The 18,472-nt window shown below is 36.5% G+C and overlaps 1 protein-coding gene and 1 non-coding gene across 5 annotated transcripts in view; one reads left to right on the forward strand and one right to left on the reverse strand.

Moving 5' to 3' along the window:
- Positions 1–18,472, reverse strand: part of DHX36 (DEAH-box helicase 36) — a 50,891-nt gene that overhangs the window by 17,897 nt on the left and 14,522 nt on the right. For all 4 annotated transcript variants that reach the window (XR_012430807.1, XM_005546156.5, XM_005546154.4 and 1 more), the window contains 10 exons: positions 18,023–18,193; positions 15,295–15,374; positions 14,128–14,202; positions 13,840–14,006; positions 12,357–12,438; positions 7,521–7,661; positions 7,125–7,227; positions 6,354–6,441; positions 1,962–2,017; positions 429–493 (listed from right to left, as the gene is read on the reverse strand). Coding sequence is in view for 3 of the 4 variants with exons in the window: in XM_005546156.5 (XP_005546213.2) it covers positions 429–493; positions 1,962–2,017; positions 6,354–6,441; positions 7,125–7,227; positions 7,521–7,661; positions 12,357–12,438; positions 13,840–14,006; positions 14,128–14,202; positions 15,295–15,374; positions 18,023–18,193 (1,028 nt within the window). In the remaining variant the exon portion in view is untranslated. The remainder of the gene's footprint in view (positions 1–428; positions 494–1,961; positions 2,018–6,353; positions 6,442–7,124; positions 7,228–7,520; positions 7,662–12,356; positions 12,439–13,839; positions 14,007–14,127; positions 14,203–15,294; positions 15,375–18,022; positions 18,194–18,472) is intronic.
- LOC123571957 (U6 spliceosomal RNA) lies at positions 2,899–3,002 on the forward strand. The gene has a single exon (XR_006696315.2). It is a non-coding gene; the product is annotated as a U6 spliceosomal RNA (small nuclear RNA).

The following is an 18,472-nucleotide window of genomic DNA, read 5'->3' on the forward strand; positions in this document are numbered from 1 at the left end:
TATTTTTGGCCGGGCGCGGTGGCTCAAGCCTGTAATCCCAGCACTTTGGGAGGCCGAGACGGGCGGATCACGAGGTCAGGAGATCGAGACCATCCTGGCTAACACGGTGAAACCCCGTCTCTACTAAAAAATACAAAAAACTAGCCGGGCGAGGTGGCGGGCGCCTGTAGTCCCAGCTACTCGGGAGGCTGAGGCAGGAGAATGGCGTAAACCCAGGAGGTGGGGCTTGCGGTGAGCTGAGATCCGGCCACTGTACTCCAGCCTGGGCGACACAGCGAGACTCCGTCTCAAAAAAAAAAAAAAAAAAAAAAAAAAAAAAAAGGTTTTATTTTTAATAAATAACAAGGCATGTGGTAGAGAAAAAAGATTAACGTATGTAAATACTTTATGGTGTTTAATCAGTATTTTATATTTAAAACAACTTTTACCTAGTCTCCGCAATGTTGGTAGCAATTACTATTTTCCGAACACCAGGAGGGGTTCTTTTAAACACCTGTAAAAATAAATACATCAGAATCACAAAAGAACACTAATTTCTAATACATTATTTTTGTAATTAGAGGAATTTCTTCAGATACTGTTCATTTTTAGCATTCTATGTTCAGTCACTGACATATACATCTAATATTTATTGACGTATTTATAAAGTATAGATCATTTTCAATATTACAAAATTATCTTTTGGTAAACCAAACTAAATCTCCCACAGATGTCACAATCTTATCACAAACAAGATTTCCAATGAGGTATCATTATTTAAATATACAGCAGTTTTTTAACAAAAGCTGGAGGTTATAAAGTAGAGGGAGGGATATTTATGTTAAGGACAAGAATAATGAAGTCAAATCTCCATGGGTAAGAACAATAAACAATCAGGCAGATGCCCAACCCAGCAGAATAAATGTCAACTGTGCAGCTGTACCAACCACCGTCTACTAGCTTGAGATCAGACTGGAGTGAAAAAAAAATCCTCTTCAAATGGGGAATTCTACAAATACTGCCCACAACCCCGACAAAGTCACTAAAGTAGAAAGAAGATAGGTAATTAAGTACCACTGGCGATAATGCAAACAAATAAAAAAAAGCATAAACTTATCCTTTCATTTATAAAACTGGTAATCAATAGAGAAAATGCTTCCCAGGCTACACACATACTCTCCAGCAAAGGAATACATAATTTACTAGGTTATGATGTGGAAGATGAATACTTTCACGCTGGGTAACTCTTTCAGTCTTTGACATCAAGAGTTTTCTTTCTTGCCCCTTCTCTTCTCTCAGGTATGTACTCTAATTCGGGACTGAGGTACAGCAACAAAAATATTAAAAGGGTCTCAGAGAAAAATATGGTGATATTTTCTTACAAAAAGAGAAAAGGAGAAACTAGAAACGGGGAAAGGAGCAGGTTTTCTAATCAATTTCATTTTGCAAGAGCCTGCGAATACTATAGATCATAACATTATCCTGCCTCTGAGAATGCAGTGTTCACTCTAATTAGGAAAGTGCCTGTATCTGATGGAGTCAAAACATTCATAATACATTATTAAAACAAGAAATTTTATACCTGTGAATATACTAATTTTGTGAAATTAAATCTCAAATCATCATCAAACTGTAGTACGTCATAGATCACTAATTTCCACGTTTGGTTACTGTTGGTAGTACTGACATACCTCTTTCTCTTATTCAGGAAACCCAACCAAGTTACTGGTGAAACCAATTCTTTAAACTTTTCCCTAATGTAGACACAACTAATCTAATTTGTGGGTTATCCTCTAATATTCAAGTTTCTGAGCAATCATTCCCTGAAGACTCATTTGCAAAGGTTCTCAAATAAGTGTTTTTTACATGAATTACTATTTGAAAATGCTCCTTAAAAAAAATAAAGGAAAACATGTAACAAGCAGTCCTTAAAGCTTGCCTCAGTTTGAAATACATTTAACAAATGTATCCATTTAACATACCTGTGTCTGGTTAACTGTAGGCATCAATGAATGTAAAGGTATAATTAAAAATTTATCTGAAAATTAAAGAGAATTAAATTTTAAGATAAAGAGCTGCAGAAAAGCTCCATCAAACACATGAGACAATGAATTCAGATGCTGAGCCACATAATTCTTTTTTTTGATAAGACATTGAACATTGTTTAATGAAAAGAGCTAAACCATCTAAGTTATTGACAAATTGCCCATGTGTTTAAGAGAACCACACAATTCTTAATTTATATTTCTACATACAAACAGACCAACTTAATTTCTTTATAGTCTTGTTTTCTGAGTGCTCCAAGTTCAAGCTAACACTTTGTTCTGTTATTTCATATCGATAAGTATTTTCCCCAAATTCTTAAAGAATGCTCAAAAGTTGGGAGTAACTTTTTCAAATTACACCAATAAAAGTTGAATAGCCGAAAATTCTGTTTAACATGAATATGTTTGTACACTTTGAGTGCTCCTATTTTTTTGTTGTTGAGACAGGGTCTCATTCTGTTGCCCAGGAGAGTGCAGTGGTATGATCTCTGCTCACTGCAACCTCTGCCTCCTGGGCTCGAGTGATCCTCCCACCTCAGCCTCCCAAGTAGCTGAGACCACAGGCATGCACCACCACGTCCAGCTAATTTTTGTATTTTTTGTAGAGATGGGGATTTGCCATGTTGCCTAGGCTGGTCTTGAACTCCTGAGCTCAGGCAATCCACCCGCCTCAGCCTTCCAAAGTACTGGGATTACAGATTACAGGCATGAGCCCGGCGCCTGGCAATCCTCACTATTCTAATCATAACAATAATATCTAAAATTTTAGAGCAAATTACTTATTAAATACCCATGTCCTACTTAGAAAATAATGAAATAGTCCTTGTTAAAAATAATACATTCCAAGAGTGACCCACATTTTAAACCTATTTTGGTGCTCGCTTCGGCAGCACATATACTAAAATTGGAACAATACAGAGATTAGTATGGCCCCTGCGCAAGGATGACACGCAAATTTCTGAAGCGTTCCATATTTTTAAAAAAAGAAAAAAATAAAAAATAAACACATTTTGTTAAAAATATAAGAAATTCCTACTTTTTAAGTTTCCAAATAAAATAGCTCAAGCCCATTCACGATTATTAGCGAACACAGAAAGCCTGATATAATACAGTGATGGGTGAAAGGGAGAGTATTAAGAAAACAAGGGTTAATTTCACATTTAAGTATGCTTACAAAAATACAATCTGACTTAAATGCCCAAATGATTTAAGTCAGCTATATTTCCCCGGAAAAGAACTGTTGTTATCTAAAGGAGATATGATGATCCCCATGGATTCTGTGAAAAGATTTTACGAATCCTAAAAAATAAAAAGTAGTAAACAGCTGTCGAGCAACTGACGTCGCTAAAAAGAATGCTCTGAATTACTTGTCTCCGTGACAGTATGAAGTATTTCAACTATAATGTTCGAGCCAAAAATACTTGAATTGAATCAAGCCTTCAGATATAACTTCCAAGTTACAGGAAATACAGGTAAGAGAGAATCAAATGAAATGATAGCATAAAGAGTCAGAAAAATTCAGACAGTTGGACTTATTAGAGAACAACTGGCCTGGTCTTTTCCATGACTTTATTACCATGAGGAAAAAAGCAGGGAGTGGAGGGGAGCAATGTTCTACAGCCAGATCAAAAGATGTATTTAGTTTGACATTTTCTATAGTTTGAACAGACTAGCTGTGAAAGACACTTCAAAAAAATGGGAAAATCTGATTACAGACTGGATTATTAGATGGTATTAAGGATTAGGTATGATAAAGACATGATGGTTATATAGAAAATTGCCTTTAGAGATTCTTGCTTATACATTTAGAAATAAAATGTGACAGCTGCAATTGACTTTAGGAAAAAACTAGGACTGAAAAAATAATTGTTGGCACTGAAGTCGTGGATATATATATGGTATTCATTAAAATTCTCTAGTTTTGGCTGGGTGCAGTAGCTCACACATGTAATCCCAGCACTTTCAGAGGCCAAGGCAGATGGATCACAAGGTCAGGAGTTCAAGACCAGCCTAGCTAAGATGGTGAAACCCTGTCTCTACTAAAAATACAAAAATTACCCAGGCATGGTGGTGGGCACCTATAATCCCAGCTACTCAGAAGGCTGAAACAGGGAACTGCTTGAACCTGGGAGGCAGAGATTGCAGTGAGCTGAGATCGCACCACTGCACTCCAGTCTGACAGAGACAGAGACTCCAGCTCAAAAAAAAAAAAAAAAGATTCTCTAGTTTTTTGTATGTTTAAAATGTTTCTTTACAAAAAGTTCAAAGCCAGGCATAATAAAAGTAAAAACAATTTTGTTGAAGACTACATAATCGGGGAAAAAAAATTTATATTGCTGATACCATACAACTAACAGAGTTAATGAGAACAAAATCTACACTCTTATGAAAAGAAAGAAACAAGAAATTGATAAGCATTTAATAAACTGAGTTTCAAAACTTAACTTCTCGGCACAGAGTTAGGCCAATTTTTTCCCCATGACAGTGACTGACTATACAACTGATTATCAAGGCTAAGCTTTTTTCAACATAATTTGAGAAAAAACACTCAAGTTCTGGAAAGATTTCCTTTAAAAGGAATTGAGCTGGTAGTGGAAGTATATACATCAGTAACTCTTTCCTTTAGAATAATTAATTCAAACTAGAAAGTTAATGAAGTCAATTATAATAATCTGTAATATCACACCCTTTTCCCACTCCCCACCACATACACTAAATGATAATATTTTGGTATATATCTTATCTTTATTGGTAAATATATGCATATATTTTTAAAAATTATAAGTACACTATGCAATAATGTTTATAATGGGGGAAGGAAAGGACAGAGTTAGAAGATTTAGCCAATAAAAAATTTTAGTTGTTTGAAAAAAAAAAATTCAGCTGTCTAATCATGACAAACTTTTCTACAGAGAAAAGTTGTCACACAAAAAGAAAACAGAAAACAGTGTTTCTTTATAGAGAAGTCAATTAGATCAAAATACTTCACCAGCTAGATAGTAAATAATTTTAATTACAGAGAATGCTTTCAGAGCATGACAACGGGATTTAACAAATAATAAAAATACGCATTTATTATTTTAGTCAATACAATTAGATCAAAATATTTTCTGGTGCCTGTAAATTTTGTCTGGCTGGGCGCGGTGGCTCATGCCTGTAATCCCAGCACTTTGGGAGGCTGAGGCAAGCGGATCACGAGGTCAGGAGTTCGAGACCATCCTGGCTAACACGGTGAAACCCCGTCTCTACTAAAAATACAAAAAAATTAGCCGGGCGTGGTGGTGGATGCCTGTAGTCCCAGCTACTCAGGAGGCTGAGGCAGGAGAATCTCATGAACCTGGAAGGCAGAGATTGCAGTGAGTCGAGATCGCACCACTGCGCTCCAGCCTGGGCAACAGAGTTAGACTGCCTCAAAAATAAATAAATAAATAAATTTTGTCAAAAGCACTTCAACAGAGTGAGGTTAGAAATTATATTTGGAGGCCACGCGTGGTGGCTCAAGCCTGTAATCCCAGCACTCTGGAAGGCTGAGGTGGGAGGATCACTTCAGGTCTGGAGTTCGAGACCAGCCTGGCCAACATAGTGAAACCCCATCTCTACTAAAAATGCAAAAAGTCGGCTGGCATGGTGGCACATGCCTGTAATCCCAGCTACCCCAGAGGCTGAGGCAGGAGAACTGCTTGAACCCAGGAGGCAGAGGTTGCAGTGAGCCGAGATGGCACCAACACACTCCAGACTGCCAACAGAGTGAGACTTCATCTCAAAATAAAAAAATTATATTCAGAACCGTAAAAATTAAATAGAATTTGTTTTGTTGTTTTTATATTTGAAGTTAATGATTGCTGAAAATACTCTAAATTTTATAGAAAAAAATGTTCTCATTCATTCCTCTGACGTTTATATGTTTCAAAATATGCTGCTCATACAGGATCAAAATCACTTGAGGAATTTTTAAAACTTCAGATGTTCAGATCACATTCTTAGATTTGGGGTGATGATGGGGTCTACGTATCTGAACCTTAAAGAAGCTCCATGGGTGACTCTGTTGCATAGTCAGAATTCAGAAATACTGGGCTAAGGGATTTCTTTTTTGCAGCAGTGAGTGAAAAAATGAAAAACCCCACATACCTATGCTTTAAGAGCCAATTTTATTAGGCAAATTGCGAAAAAGAAAGAAAATATTCTCTTCAAAATACTAAATAAAAAGCTTTCCCTTCATCTGTGACCTAGTAGAAGCAACACTTCTTCAAATAAAAGAAAAATATACACATCCCACATATAATTCAAATACCACTCTTTGAATTATAGTAAAATATATTTACATAATACCTGATTTAAACATTACTTGTGACATCAAGAGATCATGTAAAGTGCTGATATTGTCCCAGCCTGGTAGAAAGACCAGTATCGCACCATCCTATATGAAGGGGAAATAACCATTACAAAGGATCGTATCAACAAAATGCAGTAACAGTAAAATTGTGTGCACACTTAAGTCTCCATTAAAATTACACTAGCTCAGGATAATTTTCATTAATAATTAAAAGTATATAAGCCCACTTTGTTTTTTTTTTTTTAATTATTGGTTTTGAGCCAGAGTCTTGCTCTGTCACCCAGGCTGGAGTACAACGGCATGATCTCGGATCACTGCAACATCTGCCTCCTGGGTTCAAGCGATTCTCATGCTCAGCCTCCCAAGTAGCTGGGATTACAGGCCTGCGCCATCACGCTCAGCTAATTTTTGTATTTTTAGTAGAGACAGGGTTTTGCCATGTTGGCCAGGCTGGCCTCAAACTCCTGGCCTCTAGTGATCCACCTGCTTTGGCCTCCCAGAGTGCTGGGATTACAGGCGTGAGCCACTGCACCCGGCTAAGCTCACTATTAAAAAATGAGATTTATAATCCAGATATTTGTTTAGTTTTTTCTTCAAACAGGTCAAATGCCTAAATCTTCTGCTACTATGAGATGATTTCTAGTATCAAAAGTAATTTTTCCAAGCTATTTTATAAACATTTAAGAAAATTGTATTTTTCATGGCCTTGATACATTAATAAAATTAAAATTATGTTAACTGAAGAAAGAAAAATAAACAAAACTAACCTCTTCTTCCAAAACAATGTATCGGATAAGGGCAACAATCAAATTGAGATCAACTTTATCATCATCCATCATTTCTATAACATCTACAGTACTTGCAGAATACCTATCAAAGTTAAACACAAAGTTACAAAATACTTAATCAAGTTTTCTAGTAACTTGCTATAAAAGTTTAAAATTAACTCAATCTGCAAATGGAGGAACATAATCTACACATCGCAGAGAATTACTGGGCTAATAATGCTTAAAAGTCAAATCAGCACAATATTTAGCTGGAGTAAGAGATTCACAGTCCTCTCCTTTAAGTATGTACAGATTCAAGAAGATGCTCCCAGTCCCTGGCTTTCTGTTTTAGTTATTGAGCCACTGATTTCTCACCTTCAAACAAAATAAACTCACCTTCTTCGCAGTTCCCTTACATAATCTGGCCAACGTTCTTTATATATTGCTTCTTTTTCTTCTTTTTCTTGTCTGTTTACATGCCCTTGCATGAAACCCCTCTTAAACTGGGATCTGTGTTCTTTTTGTTCTGGAACATACCTAAAATAAAAACATTCTTGAGTATCTTCACTTTTTTGAAACTCTAGTTTTAGCTAAAATCTGTGATATTTTATATTTAGGATTTTCAAAAAGAATTCTACAGAATATTTTCATTATGCTTTCGAGTGAATGCTAGCTAAAATATCAGTTTGTGTTCACTAACTTATAAAACCTGATATTTTAGATAAAAATCATTCTTCTCTATTGAAGTATAGAAACCTATAGACCATTTTTAGTACTTAAAATTCTTAAAAAACACTAGAGTAACTTTTACCTTAAATTTTAAGTTTGCTTTAGAACAATAGTTAACATTAATGTAAGTCCAAACCTGACTGCACATAAGAACTGAATCCCTCAGAGAGTTTGTAAAATACAGACTCCTAAATCCCATCCCTGATGATTTGGATTTGGTAGGTATGCCTTGGGTCTATTAATCTAAGGATTTTAATTAGTGCCCGCAGGAGATTCAGATAGTATATCCAGATCTAGAGACCCATGCTAGAGAACTATTTAATTCTGCTCAGTCACACAGTTGTAGCTAATGGCAGATCCAGAATCAGCATTCAAGTCTCTCATATGTCAATCGAGTGCTGTACTATGATTCCACTACCATCCTATAGTGACTGCTAAAACCACAGAGGGCACATCTGGACAATAATTCTACCTATCACTGTCAGTCCTGCGAGGCATGGGGTGGGAAAAGATAAAAATGAACCCACACTTTAACCCCAAGGCGTCTCTGAGTTCAACTAGAGGACAGCCTCTAGATGGAATGGGGGAGGGGTTGGAGCATGGACTCCCAAGTCAGAATTGATGTCCTTGCTCAGCTACTGACTAGCTGCGTGACCTTATATAAGGCATTAAATATCTGGTCTTTAGTTATATTATTTGAGAGATTAATATGTTTATAACAGTACTGGCATGAGATTTTTAAAAATGTGATAAAGTTAAAAAAAAAAGTGATAAAGCCTCATGTATAGCAGATACCCAGAAAATGTTAATCCCCTTCCCTATTCAGTACCTGTGACCCAGAATTCCCCTAAGTCTTAGATACATACAGAGGCACCAACTTGAGGTAGGGCAAACTGAGACAGATTGGTTCTAGTCAGCAGGATGGACCCACAGTCGGCTCCCTTTCCAGAAATTGCAAAACAGAGGTAACCTTCAATCCTCCCACCTCCAATCACAACCCTCCATATCATCTTGCCCTGCTCTTGTTCTGGTCATTGTATTTTCTTTGCTACCTCCCTGCTGTGCAGCTCTTCTGGGAAGGGGACAGCCAGGAGCTTCTGATGAAAATCTCTAATCAAGGAACACCCTCATTCAACTCTCCTCTTAGAGTTGATCAGCAGATGACAAAAGCACAGATACCATCTTTTCGTTTCAAGAGACTGCTTGGCTACAATTCCATATGCATTCCCTAACATCCAGGGAGCTTCAGAAAGCAAGTTTCCATCAGGTGCCTTCAGATTATTGATCCTCAAAACTTTGTTTTCATTGTTGCCAAGCAGTTGCCTATTATTTTCCTGGCAAGCAATTGCTAAATGTGCCATGATAGGATGTGGGACACATGGTAAAAAGTGGAAACGAAGAGGGAGGATACAGAAAATTTATGGCCGCTGATGATAAAATCAGGACATGGAAGACCATTACATGCTGTCTCTCTGAGGCTTTTAGTATGTTCTATCTTCTCTGACATATACATTTCCCTCTTTCCTACTTTGACTTCAACTGCTTTCCTAACTTGACCAGTCTCTACCTAACATATCAAATCTAATTTCTAATATACTCTTCACTTCCCTCAGACTTCATATATAACAGCTTATGTGTCTCCCTGTCTACAAATAAATTCTGAGAGAATATACCAAGTCTCCCCTTGCTTAATGTTCAGACCCTAGCACAGTGCAAAGCATTGAGTAAATACTTGTGAAATAAATGGTCAAAACTCAGCAGATTTTTCTTCATATAAAAATGGTTCTAGGAACTTTGCTCTCACCTTCCACTCTCACTTCCTGGTTTTCTTAAGATAACTTTAGAGTCTTGAAAAATCTCATCCCAAGTGTTTCTACATCTAGTCCCCAATCCCTTTTTGAAACACGGTCTCCCTTTGTCACCTGGGCTGCAGTGCAGTGGTGTGATCTCTATTCACTGCAATCTCCGCCTCCCAGGCTCAAGAAATCCTCCCACCTCAGCGTCCTGAGTAGCTGGGTCTATAAGCGCATGGCACCTCATGCAGCTTACTTTTGTATTTTTTGTAGAGACGGGGTTTCACCACGTTGCCCAGACTGGTCTTGAACTGCTGGGCTCAAGCGATCTGCCCCACCTCTGCCTACCAAAGCATTGGGATTACAGACATGAGCCACCATGCCTGGCTGTCCTTTTTTTCATTCAGATTTACCATAGGTTAGGCACTGTGCTATGTACTAGTTACTAAAATAAACAAGACAAATCCTGAACCCCAAAAAGTCTGAAATCTAGTGCAAGAGGCAAATACAAAGAGATACACTATACAACAAATAACATAAGTGTTATAAGAGATATGATACAAATGTTGCAGGAATACAGATGAGAAAGAATTAAAGGCCGCCCGGGTGTGGTGGCTCACATCTGTAATCCCAGCAGTTTGGGAGGCCGAGGGGGGCAGATCACAAGGTCAAGAGATTGAGACCATCCTGGCAAACATGGTGAAACCCCATCTCTACTAAAAATGCAAAAATCAGCTGGGCATGGTGGCGTGCACCTATAGTCCCAGGTACTCAGGAGGCTGAGGCAGAAGAATTGCTTGAACCTGGGAGGTGGAGGTTGCAGTGAGTGGAGATCACACCACTGCACTCCAGCCTGGCGATGGAGTGAAACTCTGTCTCCAAAAAAAAAAAAAAAAAAGAAGAATTCAAGTCTGTGAGAGGTATTACGGAAGGCTTAACAAGCAATGAAGCTGGGATTTTTCTTATATAATCAATAGCTTACAAATGAAAGGATGGAGAAGATGGCATATAAAGGTCTAAGAGGAAGGAAAACATAACAGCACAAATTCATGAATGAGAGGGCGTGGCATGCTAAATATACCATTATGGAATGGTATACTTAGCACAAGCAGGCCATAGGACACGTGACTGGGAAATGAGGCTAGAAAAGAGGATGGGGACACACTGTAAAGGGCCTTGGAATGACCAGCTAAGGAATTTGAACCTGATCCTATGGGGCTGTGCTTCTCAGTCTTTTTCCCATCAAATAATACAAATACAATTCTACACAAGCTCCTGGAGAAGTCTGCTAGCAGCAAAAGGCCAGTGGTCAGAATGCTGAGGGAATCAGTAACTTAGGCATACCAGCTGATGTGTTCTATTATAGCCATGGCAAACCAAAAAAGGCTCTTAACAGTTTCTTAAAGAGATATCACATATGCAAGGAGCTTGCCCAGGAGAAGAAAGCTCACATGAACAAATTGTTTTTAGGAAAATACATGGCAGCAATCCTAAGAGTGAAGAATATAGTACCAAAAGAGTAACTATTATATAGCACAGGAGAGACAATAAGGACCTTGGCAAACAAATAAAAATGAAAAGGCATGTTCAAGAAGAAAGTTCCCACGGTTTGTGTCTGTTTGAAGGCAAATACAAAATGACTTGGATTAACTTGGTTACTCAGCGTGTAAAACAGTTGCCATACCCTGGTATATAACTGCCTGATACACACTAGCTTTTGATTTATAGGTTAGAAAACTGAGTGGAGGATAATCATTAACCATTATATAGTAAAGTATAAAATATAAAACATTGTTTTATTTTTTTGGTGGGAGAATATAAGATAACAATTTAGGCTTGAGAAATGTTAGGTTCAAGGCATCTGTGGTGCTAGACTACTACTGAGTAGAAAGCCAGTTCAAAGATCAGGAGAAGCTTCAGTTCTGAAGCTATACTACTGAAAGCTGTGAAAATATACAACTACAGTCAGGGATATAAACAGGTTTGCACAGTGAAAACATAAATGATTGAGAAGCCTGGGGGAAATTATATTTAAATGTTAGGCAATGGAAGCCAACAAAGGAAAGTAAAAATCAGGTAACAGAACCATCAAAACGGCTCAAACACTTAAGACAAAGGTTCCCAAACTTTGCTGCCCGGGATCTTCAAAAAACACTGATGCCAGCCAGGCGTGGTAGCTCATGCCTGTAATCCCACTACTTTGGGATGCTGAAGCGGGCAGATCACGTGAGGTCAGGAGTTTGAGACCAGCCTGGCCAACAAGGTGAAACTGTGTTTCTACTAAAAATACAAAAATTAGCTGTGCACAGTGGTGTGTGCCTGTAATCCCAGTTACTTGGGAGGCTGAGGTGCGAGAATCACTTCAACCTGGAAGGCGGAGGTCGCCGTGAGTGGAGATGGCTACACTGCACTATAGGCTGGGTGACAGAGAGAGACTCTGTCTCAAAAAAAAAAAAAAAAAAAAAAAAAAACCCACTGATGCCTGGCTACTACCTCAGACATTGTAATGTAATTTAGGTAGGAGTATAAATTAGGCATCTGGAGTTTAAAAAGCTCCAGGTAATTTTAATGTGCAGCCAAGTATAGCTAATTCCCAGCAAATTTTTTACAAGGCGGTAGTCAATGGTGGGTTTCTGAGACTAAAGTTTGACATAAGAAAAGTGATATATTAGTACTTTTTAATGTTTTTTATTTTCTAATGTTTACTTACCTTATTTTTTCAATTATATCTTCCAAAAGATATTCCACAACCGGAAAGGTAAAACCAGGTATATGTATCATTGGACAGTTACCTATCACGGCAGACAAAATATAAGCATAAATTTGTACTCAAATGTTAAAAAAATTAATATACTGTAAATAGGACAATGACTCTATTACTTACTATTAATTCCAGAAAATGGTCCTGTAGCTTTTACAGTTCTACCCTATTTTTCCATATCTACTTTAATAAAAAGCAGCAGTCTAGTCTTCACTCAATACCACTTTACTGCTACCAAACTGTACACACATCTCAGTTCTACAAAATAACACAGAATACCAAAGAATAGAGTTTTAAGTTGAACTCAAAATCCATTAGTTAGAAGTCTATTTTCTCTTCATCATTAACCCAGATGGTATCATAACAGAATATCCAGAATATCGAAGTTTTACTGAATTCCAGATAAGCATTACTACTTGTAGCACCCAGAATTAGTGGAGAAAAGTAATCAAAACAAGACCTAAACAAATAAATTGCTACAATTTCAAAATTACTAATAAAAAAATCACTTCAGCATTGTTATTTAAATGCTCTTTACATTTCATAACAAGGAAAACAAGCAGTACACACTGAAAAATCAAACATCACATGGGAGGTCAAAATATCTGAGCAGGTATCACTGCTCTACATATGACGTGCATACATTTGAGCAAGGTACTCAATGTTAGTTCTAGAAGCCTCATTTTAAAAAAACAACAATAACACCTACCCCAACTAACCTTACACGGTTTTCAGTTTAACTGGGATGTATTTTAAAGGACTTTTATAATGCTGATGACAAGAACATTTATTAAACATAACTATATTACATTGTAATTCCCTCCCTTTCCCCTTCTTTCCTTCACAAGTATAAGCAGGAAAGACAGTTAGGACTGATTTTAAAAGAATGTGCTTTGCAGCTGGTCCAATCTACGTTCAGCTTGGGAAAGCTACTTAACTGCTCTGAGTCTGCTTTCTCATCTGTAAAAATGTGAATAATAGTACGTACCTCATAAAGTATTATAAAGACTAAGGAAGACAAAGTGGTAAATATACTACCTGGAACACTGAAGGTGTTTCGTTAAGTGGTCACTAGCAGTATTAGCAGAAAACTGCCACCCTAACCTGTGATAGTAGATAAAAGCCACAGAAAAATTACAGAAAGAAGTTTATAAAATAACGCAAATCTGTGGTTTGACTTCAACGATGCCATCTTAATTGTGTGGCGGTAGCAACAAGAAGCTACCTGTCCTCACTATCAGAGATGATGCCATCATTTAAAAATAGACCCAACTGTCTAATCCATGAAACTGTAGGGTAGAATAATATTAAAATAAAATTAATAGCTAAACATTCATTTTGACTACTCTTTACCTAGTACCATATTAATTTTTTTTTAATTAAGTGGTTTTCTAGTACCTTTTCTAATGTAGTAACTACACATTTTACTCACCAAAATATTCTGAAAACTTTTCTGCATTCAATGTTGCACTCATCAGTATTACTTTCAAGTCAGATCGAAAATTGAGAAGATCTTTAACAACAGTCATTAAAACATCTGACTGCAGGTTTCTTTCATGGATTTCATCAAGTACGATATGACTAACGCTGGACAAACACCTAAGGCAGAAGTGTGAAGTACAAAATTTTAAAACCATTTTTCTTTAATGACTAGTAAAATCCAATTTAATAATTACATCTTTTCATAATACTTATATTTCCTTAATTGAAACATACTCACGGGTCTGACTGGAGCCACTGAAGGATGATTCCTGTTGTACAGTATAAGATAGAACCCTGTTTCCTTGGCAACCGACTGTGAATGAAAGACATGAACTAATAATTCTTGGTTTTCTTTCCTAGTAATTAGCTAACTACCACAAAGGTTTATATCTTCAATTTTAGAAATGCTTTCAGTTTTAATGAAAATCTTCATTTTTTTTTTTTAGTTATAAGAACACCCACCACAATAGGGTAATGGGAAATACTTCATTCAAATTCATTATACATTATCATTGTTGTCATTGATACAATGTTAATTTCTTTTAAAAGATAAGACCATTGACATTGAGATAACAACTGACTTACTTACAGGGCCTAAATATTTGGTTCATAATTGGAAAGTTCACTCATTTGAAAAGGCAAGCGTGTCAGGCATGGTGGCTCACGCCTGTAATCCCAACACTTTGAGGCTGAGATGGGAGGGTTGCTTGAGCCTAGGAGTTCAAGATCAACCCGGACAACATAGGGAGATTCAGTCTTGAAAAGTAAAAAAAATTAGCCAGTCATAGTGGTGTGCACTGATAGCCCCACCTACTTGAGAGGTTGAGGTGGGAGGATTGCTTGAACACAGGAGTCTTAGGCTGCAGTGAGCTGACTGCACCACTGCACTTCGGCCAGAGCGACAGAATGAGAACCTATCTCTGGCCAGAGCGACAGAATGAGAACCTATCTCTAAAAAACGTTAAGTAAATTAAAACATAAAAAGGCAAATGGAGTCCGAAGCTCCAGAAAAGGACCAGATATGTACTGCACAGTGGAGTTGGATAGGGGGTTAAGATACCAAAATCAATTTAAAAAGTTAGTCAGAAGTGTGTGGAGGTGGTACTGAAAGGTATAGAACACAATCTTTTCAGAGAGAGTAATGGTCTACTAATCTATGTCCAGGAAAAATGTTTATTTTTCTAATCATTCCAAATATAAAAGCACCATTTTAAAAAGGCAATCGAAGTCCGATTGGGTTAAAAGATAAATTTGTGGCAGCAAGCCATCTATGCTGCAATTATTTTAAATGGTAATTGTAATAGTAATAACCATCATAAAAATGGGGAAAATATCCTTTCTTTTGAATCTCCAGCTTCAAAGTTTCATAAAATCTGCTTGCATATAAGAAGTGAACATTTCTTACCTCTGGAGACGAATTTGATATCCAGTACTATTACCATTGCCACAAGATTCTGCCCTTTCTGCAGCCACTCTTTCCGCAACCTTTAATTCAAATAAAATATAAAGAGAATATAATTTCCTTTAGAACAAATATCCTGAATATCCATGAAAATCTCGGACAGTTGAAAAATTGCTCTTCAGATTTCTCAATGAGTTAAAAAAAAACAGATATTAAAATCTGAGGTATCTAATACAGTGTGTGCCTCTCTCAAGAGCTGTTCATGCTTATTTTTCATTTCCTCTTATAAAATCTTGTAAGGCCAAGTTCTCTCATCACTAGTTTCAAAGCGCCTTTCTATAGCATCCTCTCATTAATTTATACATTTTTGGTCTTTTCTAAGAGCTGCAAATCAAGATCTAAACTTGCAGAAGTTATGTGTAATTCGAAAGTAATTACATATTGATACTCTTCCCTTGTGTTTTTGTTTGTGGTAGGGACTGGTGTTGAATTTCTAGTTCTTGGTCATGCTTTGAAAGTTACAACTGCCAAAAATAAGCTTTGGAAAGATGAAATGTTATAATCTAATACTGATTTGTACAACTAAAAGTAACTGACAGTTATTTCATGACAGAACAGTGATAATAAGGGATCAGAAATAGAAAATGGCATAATTTCTAAGAAATAATATTTTGGAAGTAAAACTTTCCAAAGTATACCTAGTACACACTGACAGACCACATTAACCTGTCTACTCAAATTCCAACAGATGGTGAAAAAAGAAGAAAAAAATTACCTACTTAGCATTTATTCCTACTATCTGCATATACAATAACGGCTATATATTAGTGAAAATATTTAAGTCTAGCTACAAAACTGTGTTATAACAAAAGTGGTTTATTTTTCACCATTCCGTAATTTTATGCTATTTCCTGGAATATCATCCCCATAAAAGGGTGAAGACCACCTGAAACTAAAACTACTAGAAGAAAACCTAGGGAAAAACTCTTTCAGACATTGGTCTAGGCCAAGAATTTATGACTAAGACCTCAAAAGCACAGACGACAAAAATAAAAATAGACAAATGGGAATCAACTGAGAAATTTCTACACAACAAAAGAAATAATCAACAGAGTAAACAGATAATCTCCAGAATGGAAGAAAATATGTACAAACTATTCATTCAGCAGCGGACAAATATCCAGTATACACAAGAAACTCAAACAACAACAACAAAAGACAAATCATCCCATTAGAAGGAGGGCAAAAGACAGGAACAGACATTTTTCAAAAGAAGATATACAAATGGCCAACAGGTATATGAAAAATGCACAACATCATCATCAGAGAAATGCAAATTAAAACCACAATGAGAAATCATCTTACTCCAGTCAAAATGGCTACTATGAAAGAGTCAAAAAATAATAGATCTTGGCCAGGACATGGATAAAAGAGAACTCTTACATACTGTTAGTGGGAATGTAAATTAGTACAGCCTCTATAGATAACAATATGGATAGAACTAAGAATAGCGCTATCATTTGATCCAGCAATCCCACTACTGGGTTTGTACCCAAAGGAAAAGAAATCAATGTATCAAAAAAAACCAACCAACCAACCAAACAAACAAAAAAACACCTGCCTTGCATGTTTATCACAGTACCATTCACAATAGTCAAGATATGGAATCAATCTAAGTGCCCATCAATGGATGACTGGATAAGGAATGGAATAATACTATTCAGCTGTGAGAGTGAAATCATGTCGAAATAGACACAGAAAGACAAATATCATATCTCACATAAGTGGGTGCTAAAAACCAGGTATATGTTGACATAAAGTATGGAATGACAAACAATGGAGACTCAGAAGAGAAGGTAGGAGGGGGACAGATGATGAGAAATTACTTAATGGGTACAATGTATATGATGTGGGTGATGGATACCCTAGAAGCCCTCACTTAACCACTACAGAATCTATGCATGTAACAAAATTGCACTTGTATCCCATAAATTTACACAATTTTTTTTTAAAAGCAGTGAAGTCTACTGCTCTTTCTTTATAGTAGGCTTAAGTGGGCAGATCATTTGAGCCCAGTATTCAAGACCAGCATGGGCAACACGGCAAAACCCCATCTCTACAAAAAATACAAATATTAGCCAGGTATGGTGGCACATGCCTATAGTACCACCTACTTGGGGGGCTGAGGCAGGAGGATCACTTGAACTCTAGAGGTTGAGGCTGCACTGAGGCCGTGTTATCACCACTGCATTCCACCTTAAGTGACAAAGTAAGACCCTATCTCAAAAAATAATTAAATAAAACACTGATTATAGAAATACAGCTTAAAAGGTTTCCCACTTTCACCACCATTCATATACTGAAAAAATGACAGAAGTAAAAAAAAAAAATTAAATAATCCAAGTAGTAAAATGTAAAGGAATCAAATGATGGAGATTATTTGAAGCTTGTAATCAATTCCGGAAACATTTTATCTATTTCATTCTTGTGAATACACACTGAAATTTGCCTGGATATAAAGTTTATCTTGAATTCATAAATATCTATTATCTGTTAAGACAGTGGTTACTCAATTTTTTGGCCTTTATTATTAAACATGTTAAGCAAATATTTGCTTTCACAGTCACAAATCCTAAGCCTAATTAGGAATCACTCCACACCTTCAGAATCAGTAGGTTCTAGCAAGATTACTTTAAAAAAGACATTTGTAATAAGTTAAGAGATTACTTACTGAAATGGCACTAATTCTTCTTGGCTGAGTACAAACGATCCTACAAGCAGATCCTTTTCCTCTTTCAATGTAGTTATCCAAAATGAACTGAGTAACTTGAGTGGTTTTGCCACAACCAGTTTCACCACTTATTACTGTTACTTGATGTTTATCAATTAAATTTACCAATTCCTATTTCAAAAGGGAAAATAAAGAAAATCACATGTTGTCTAAGTTTGAAAAAAGATATTAATCAAAATTCGACCAAACTGAAGATAATTATTTTTAAAAAATATATTAATGTTTTCTAAATTTTGTCATATCCAATACTGGCAGTTTGGATATCTGGATCTACCAATCTGCAAGAGATAAGTACACCAAACTATAAAGAACAAAGCCAAAGCACTGTTAAAGAAAAACATACTGACATAAACAAGAAGAGATAGCTTATAAGTTCCACGCAGAAGAATT

This window comes from Macaca fascicularis, chromosome 2, assembly GCF_037993035.2.
Source record: "Macaca fascicularis isolate 582-1 chromosome 2, T2T-MFA8v1.1".
NCBI lineage: Eukaryota > Metazoa > Chordata > Mammalia > Primates > Cercopithecidae > Macaca > Macaca fascicularis.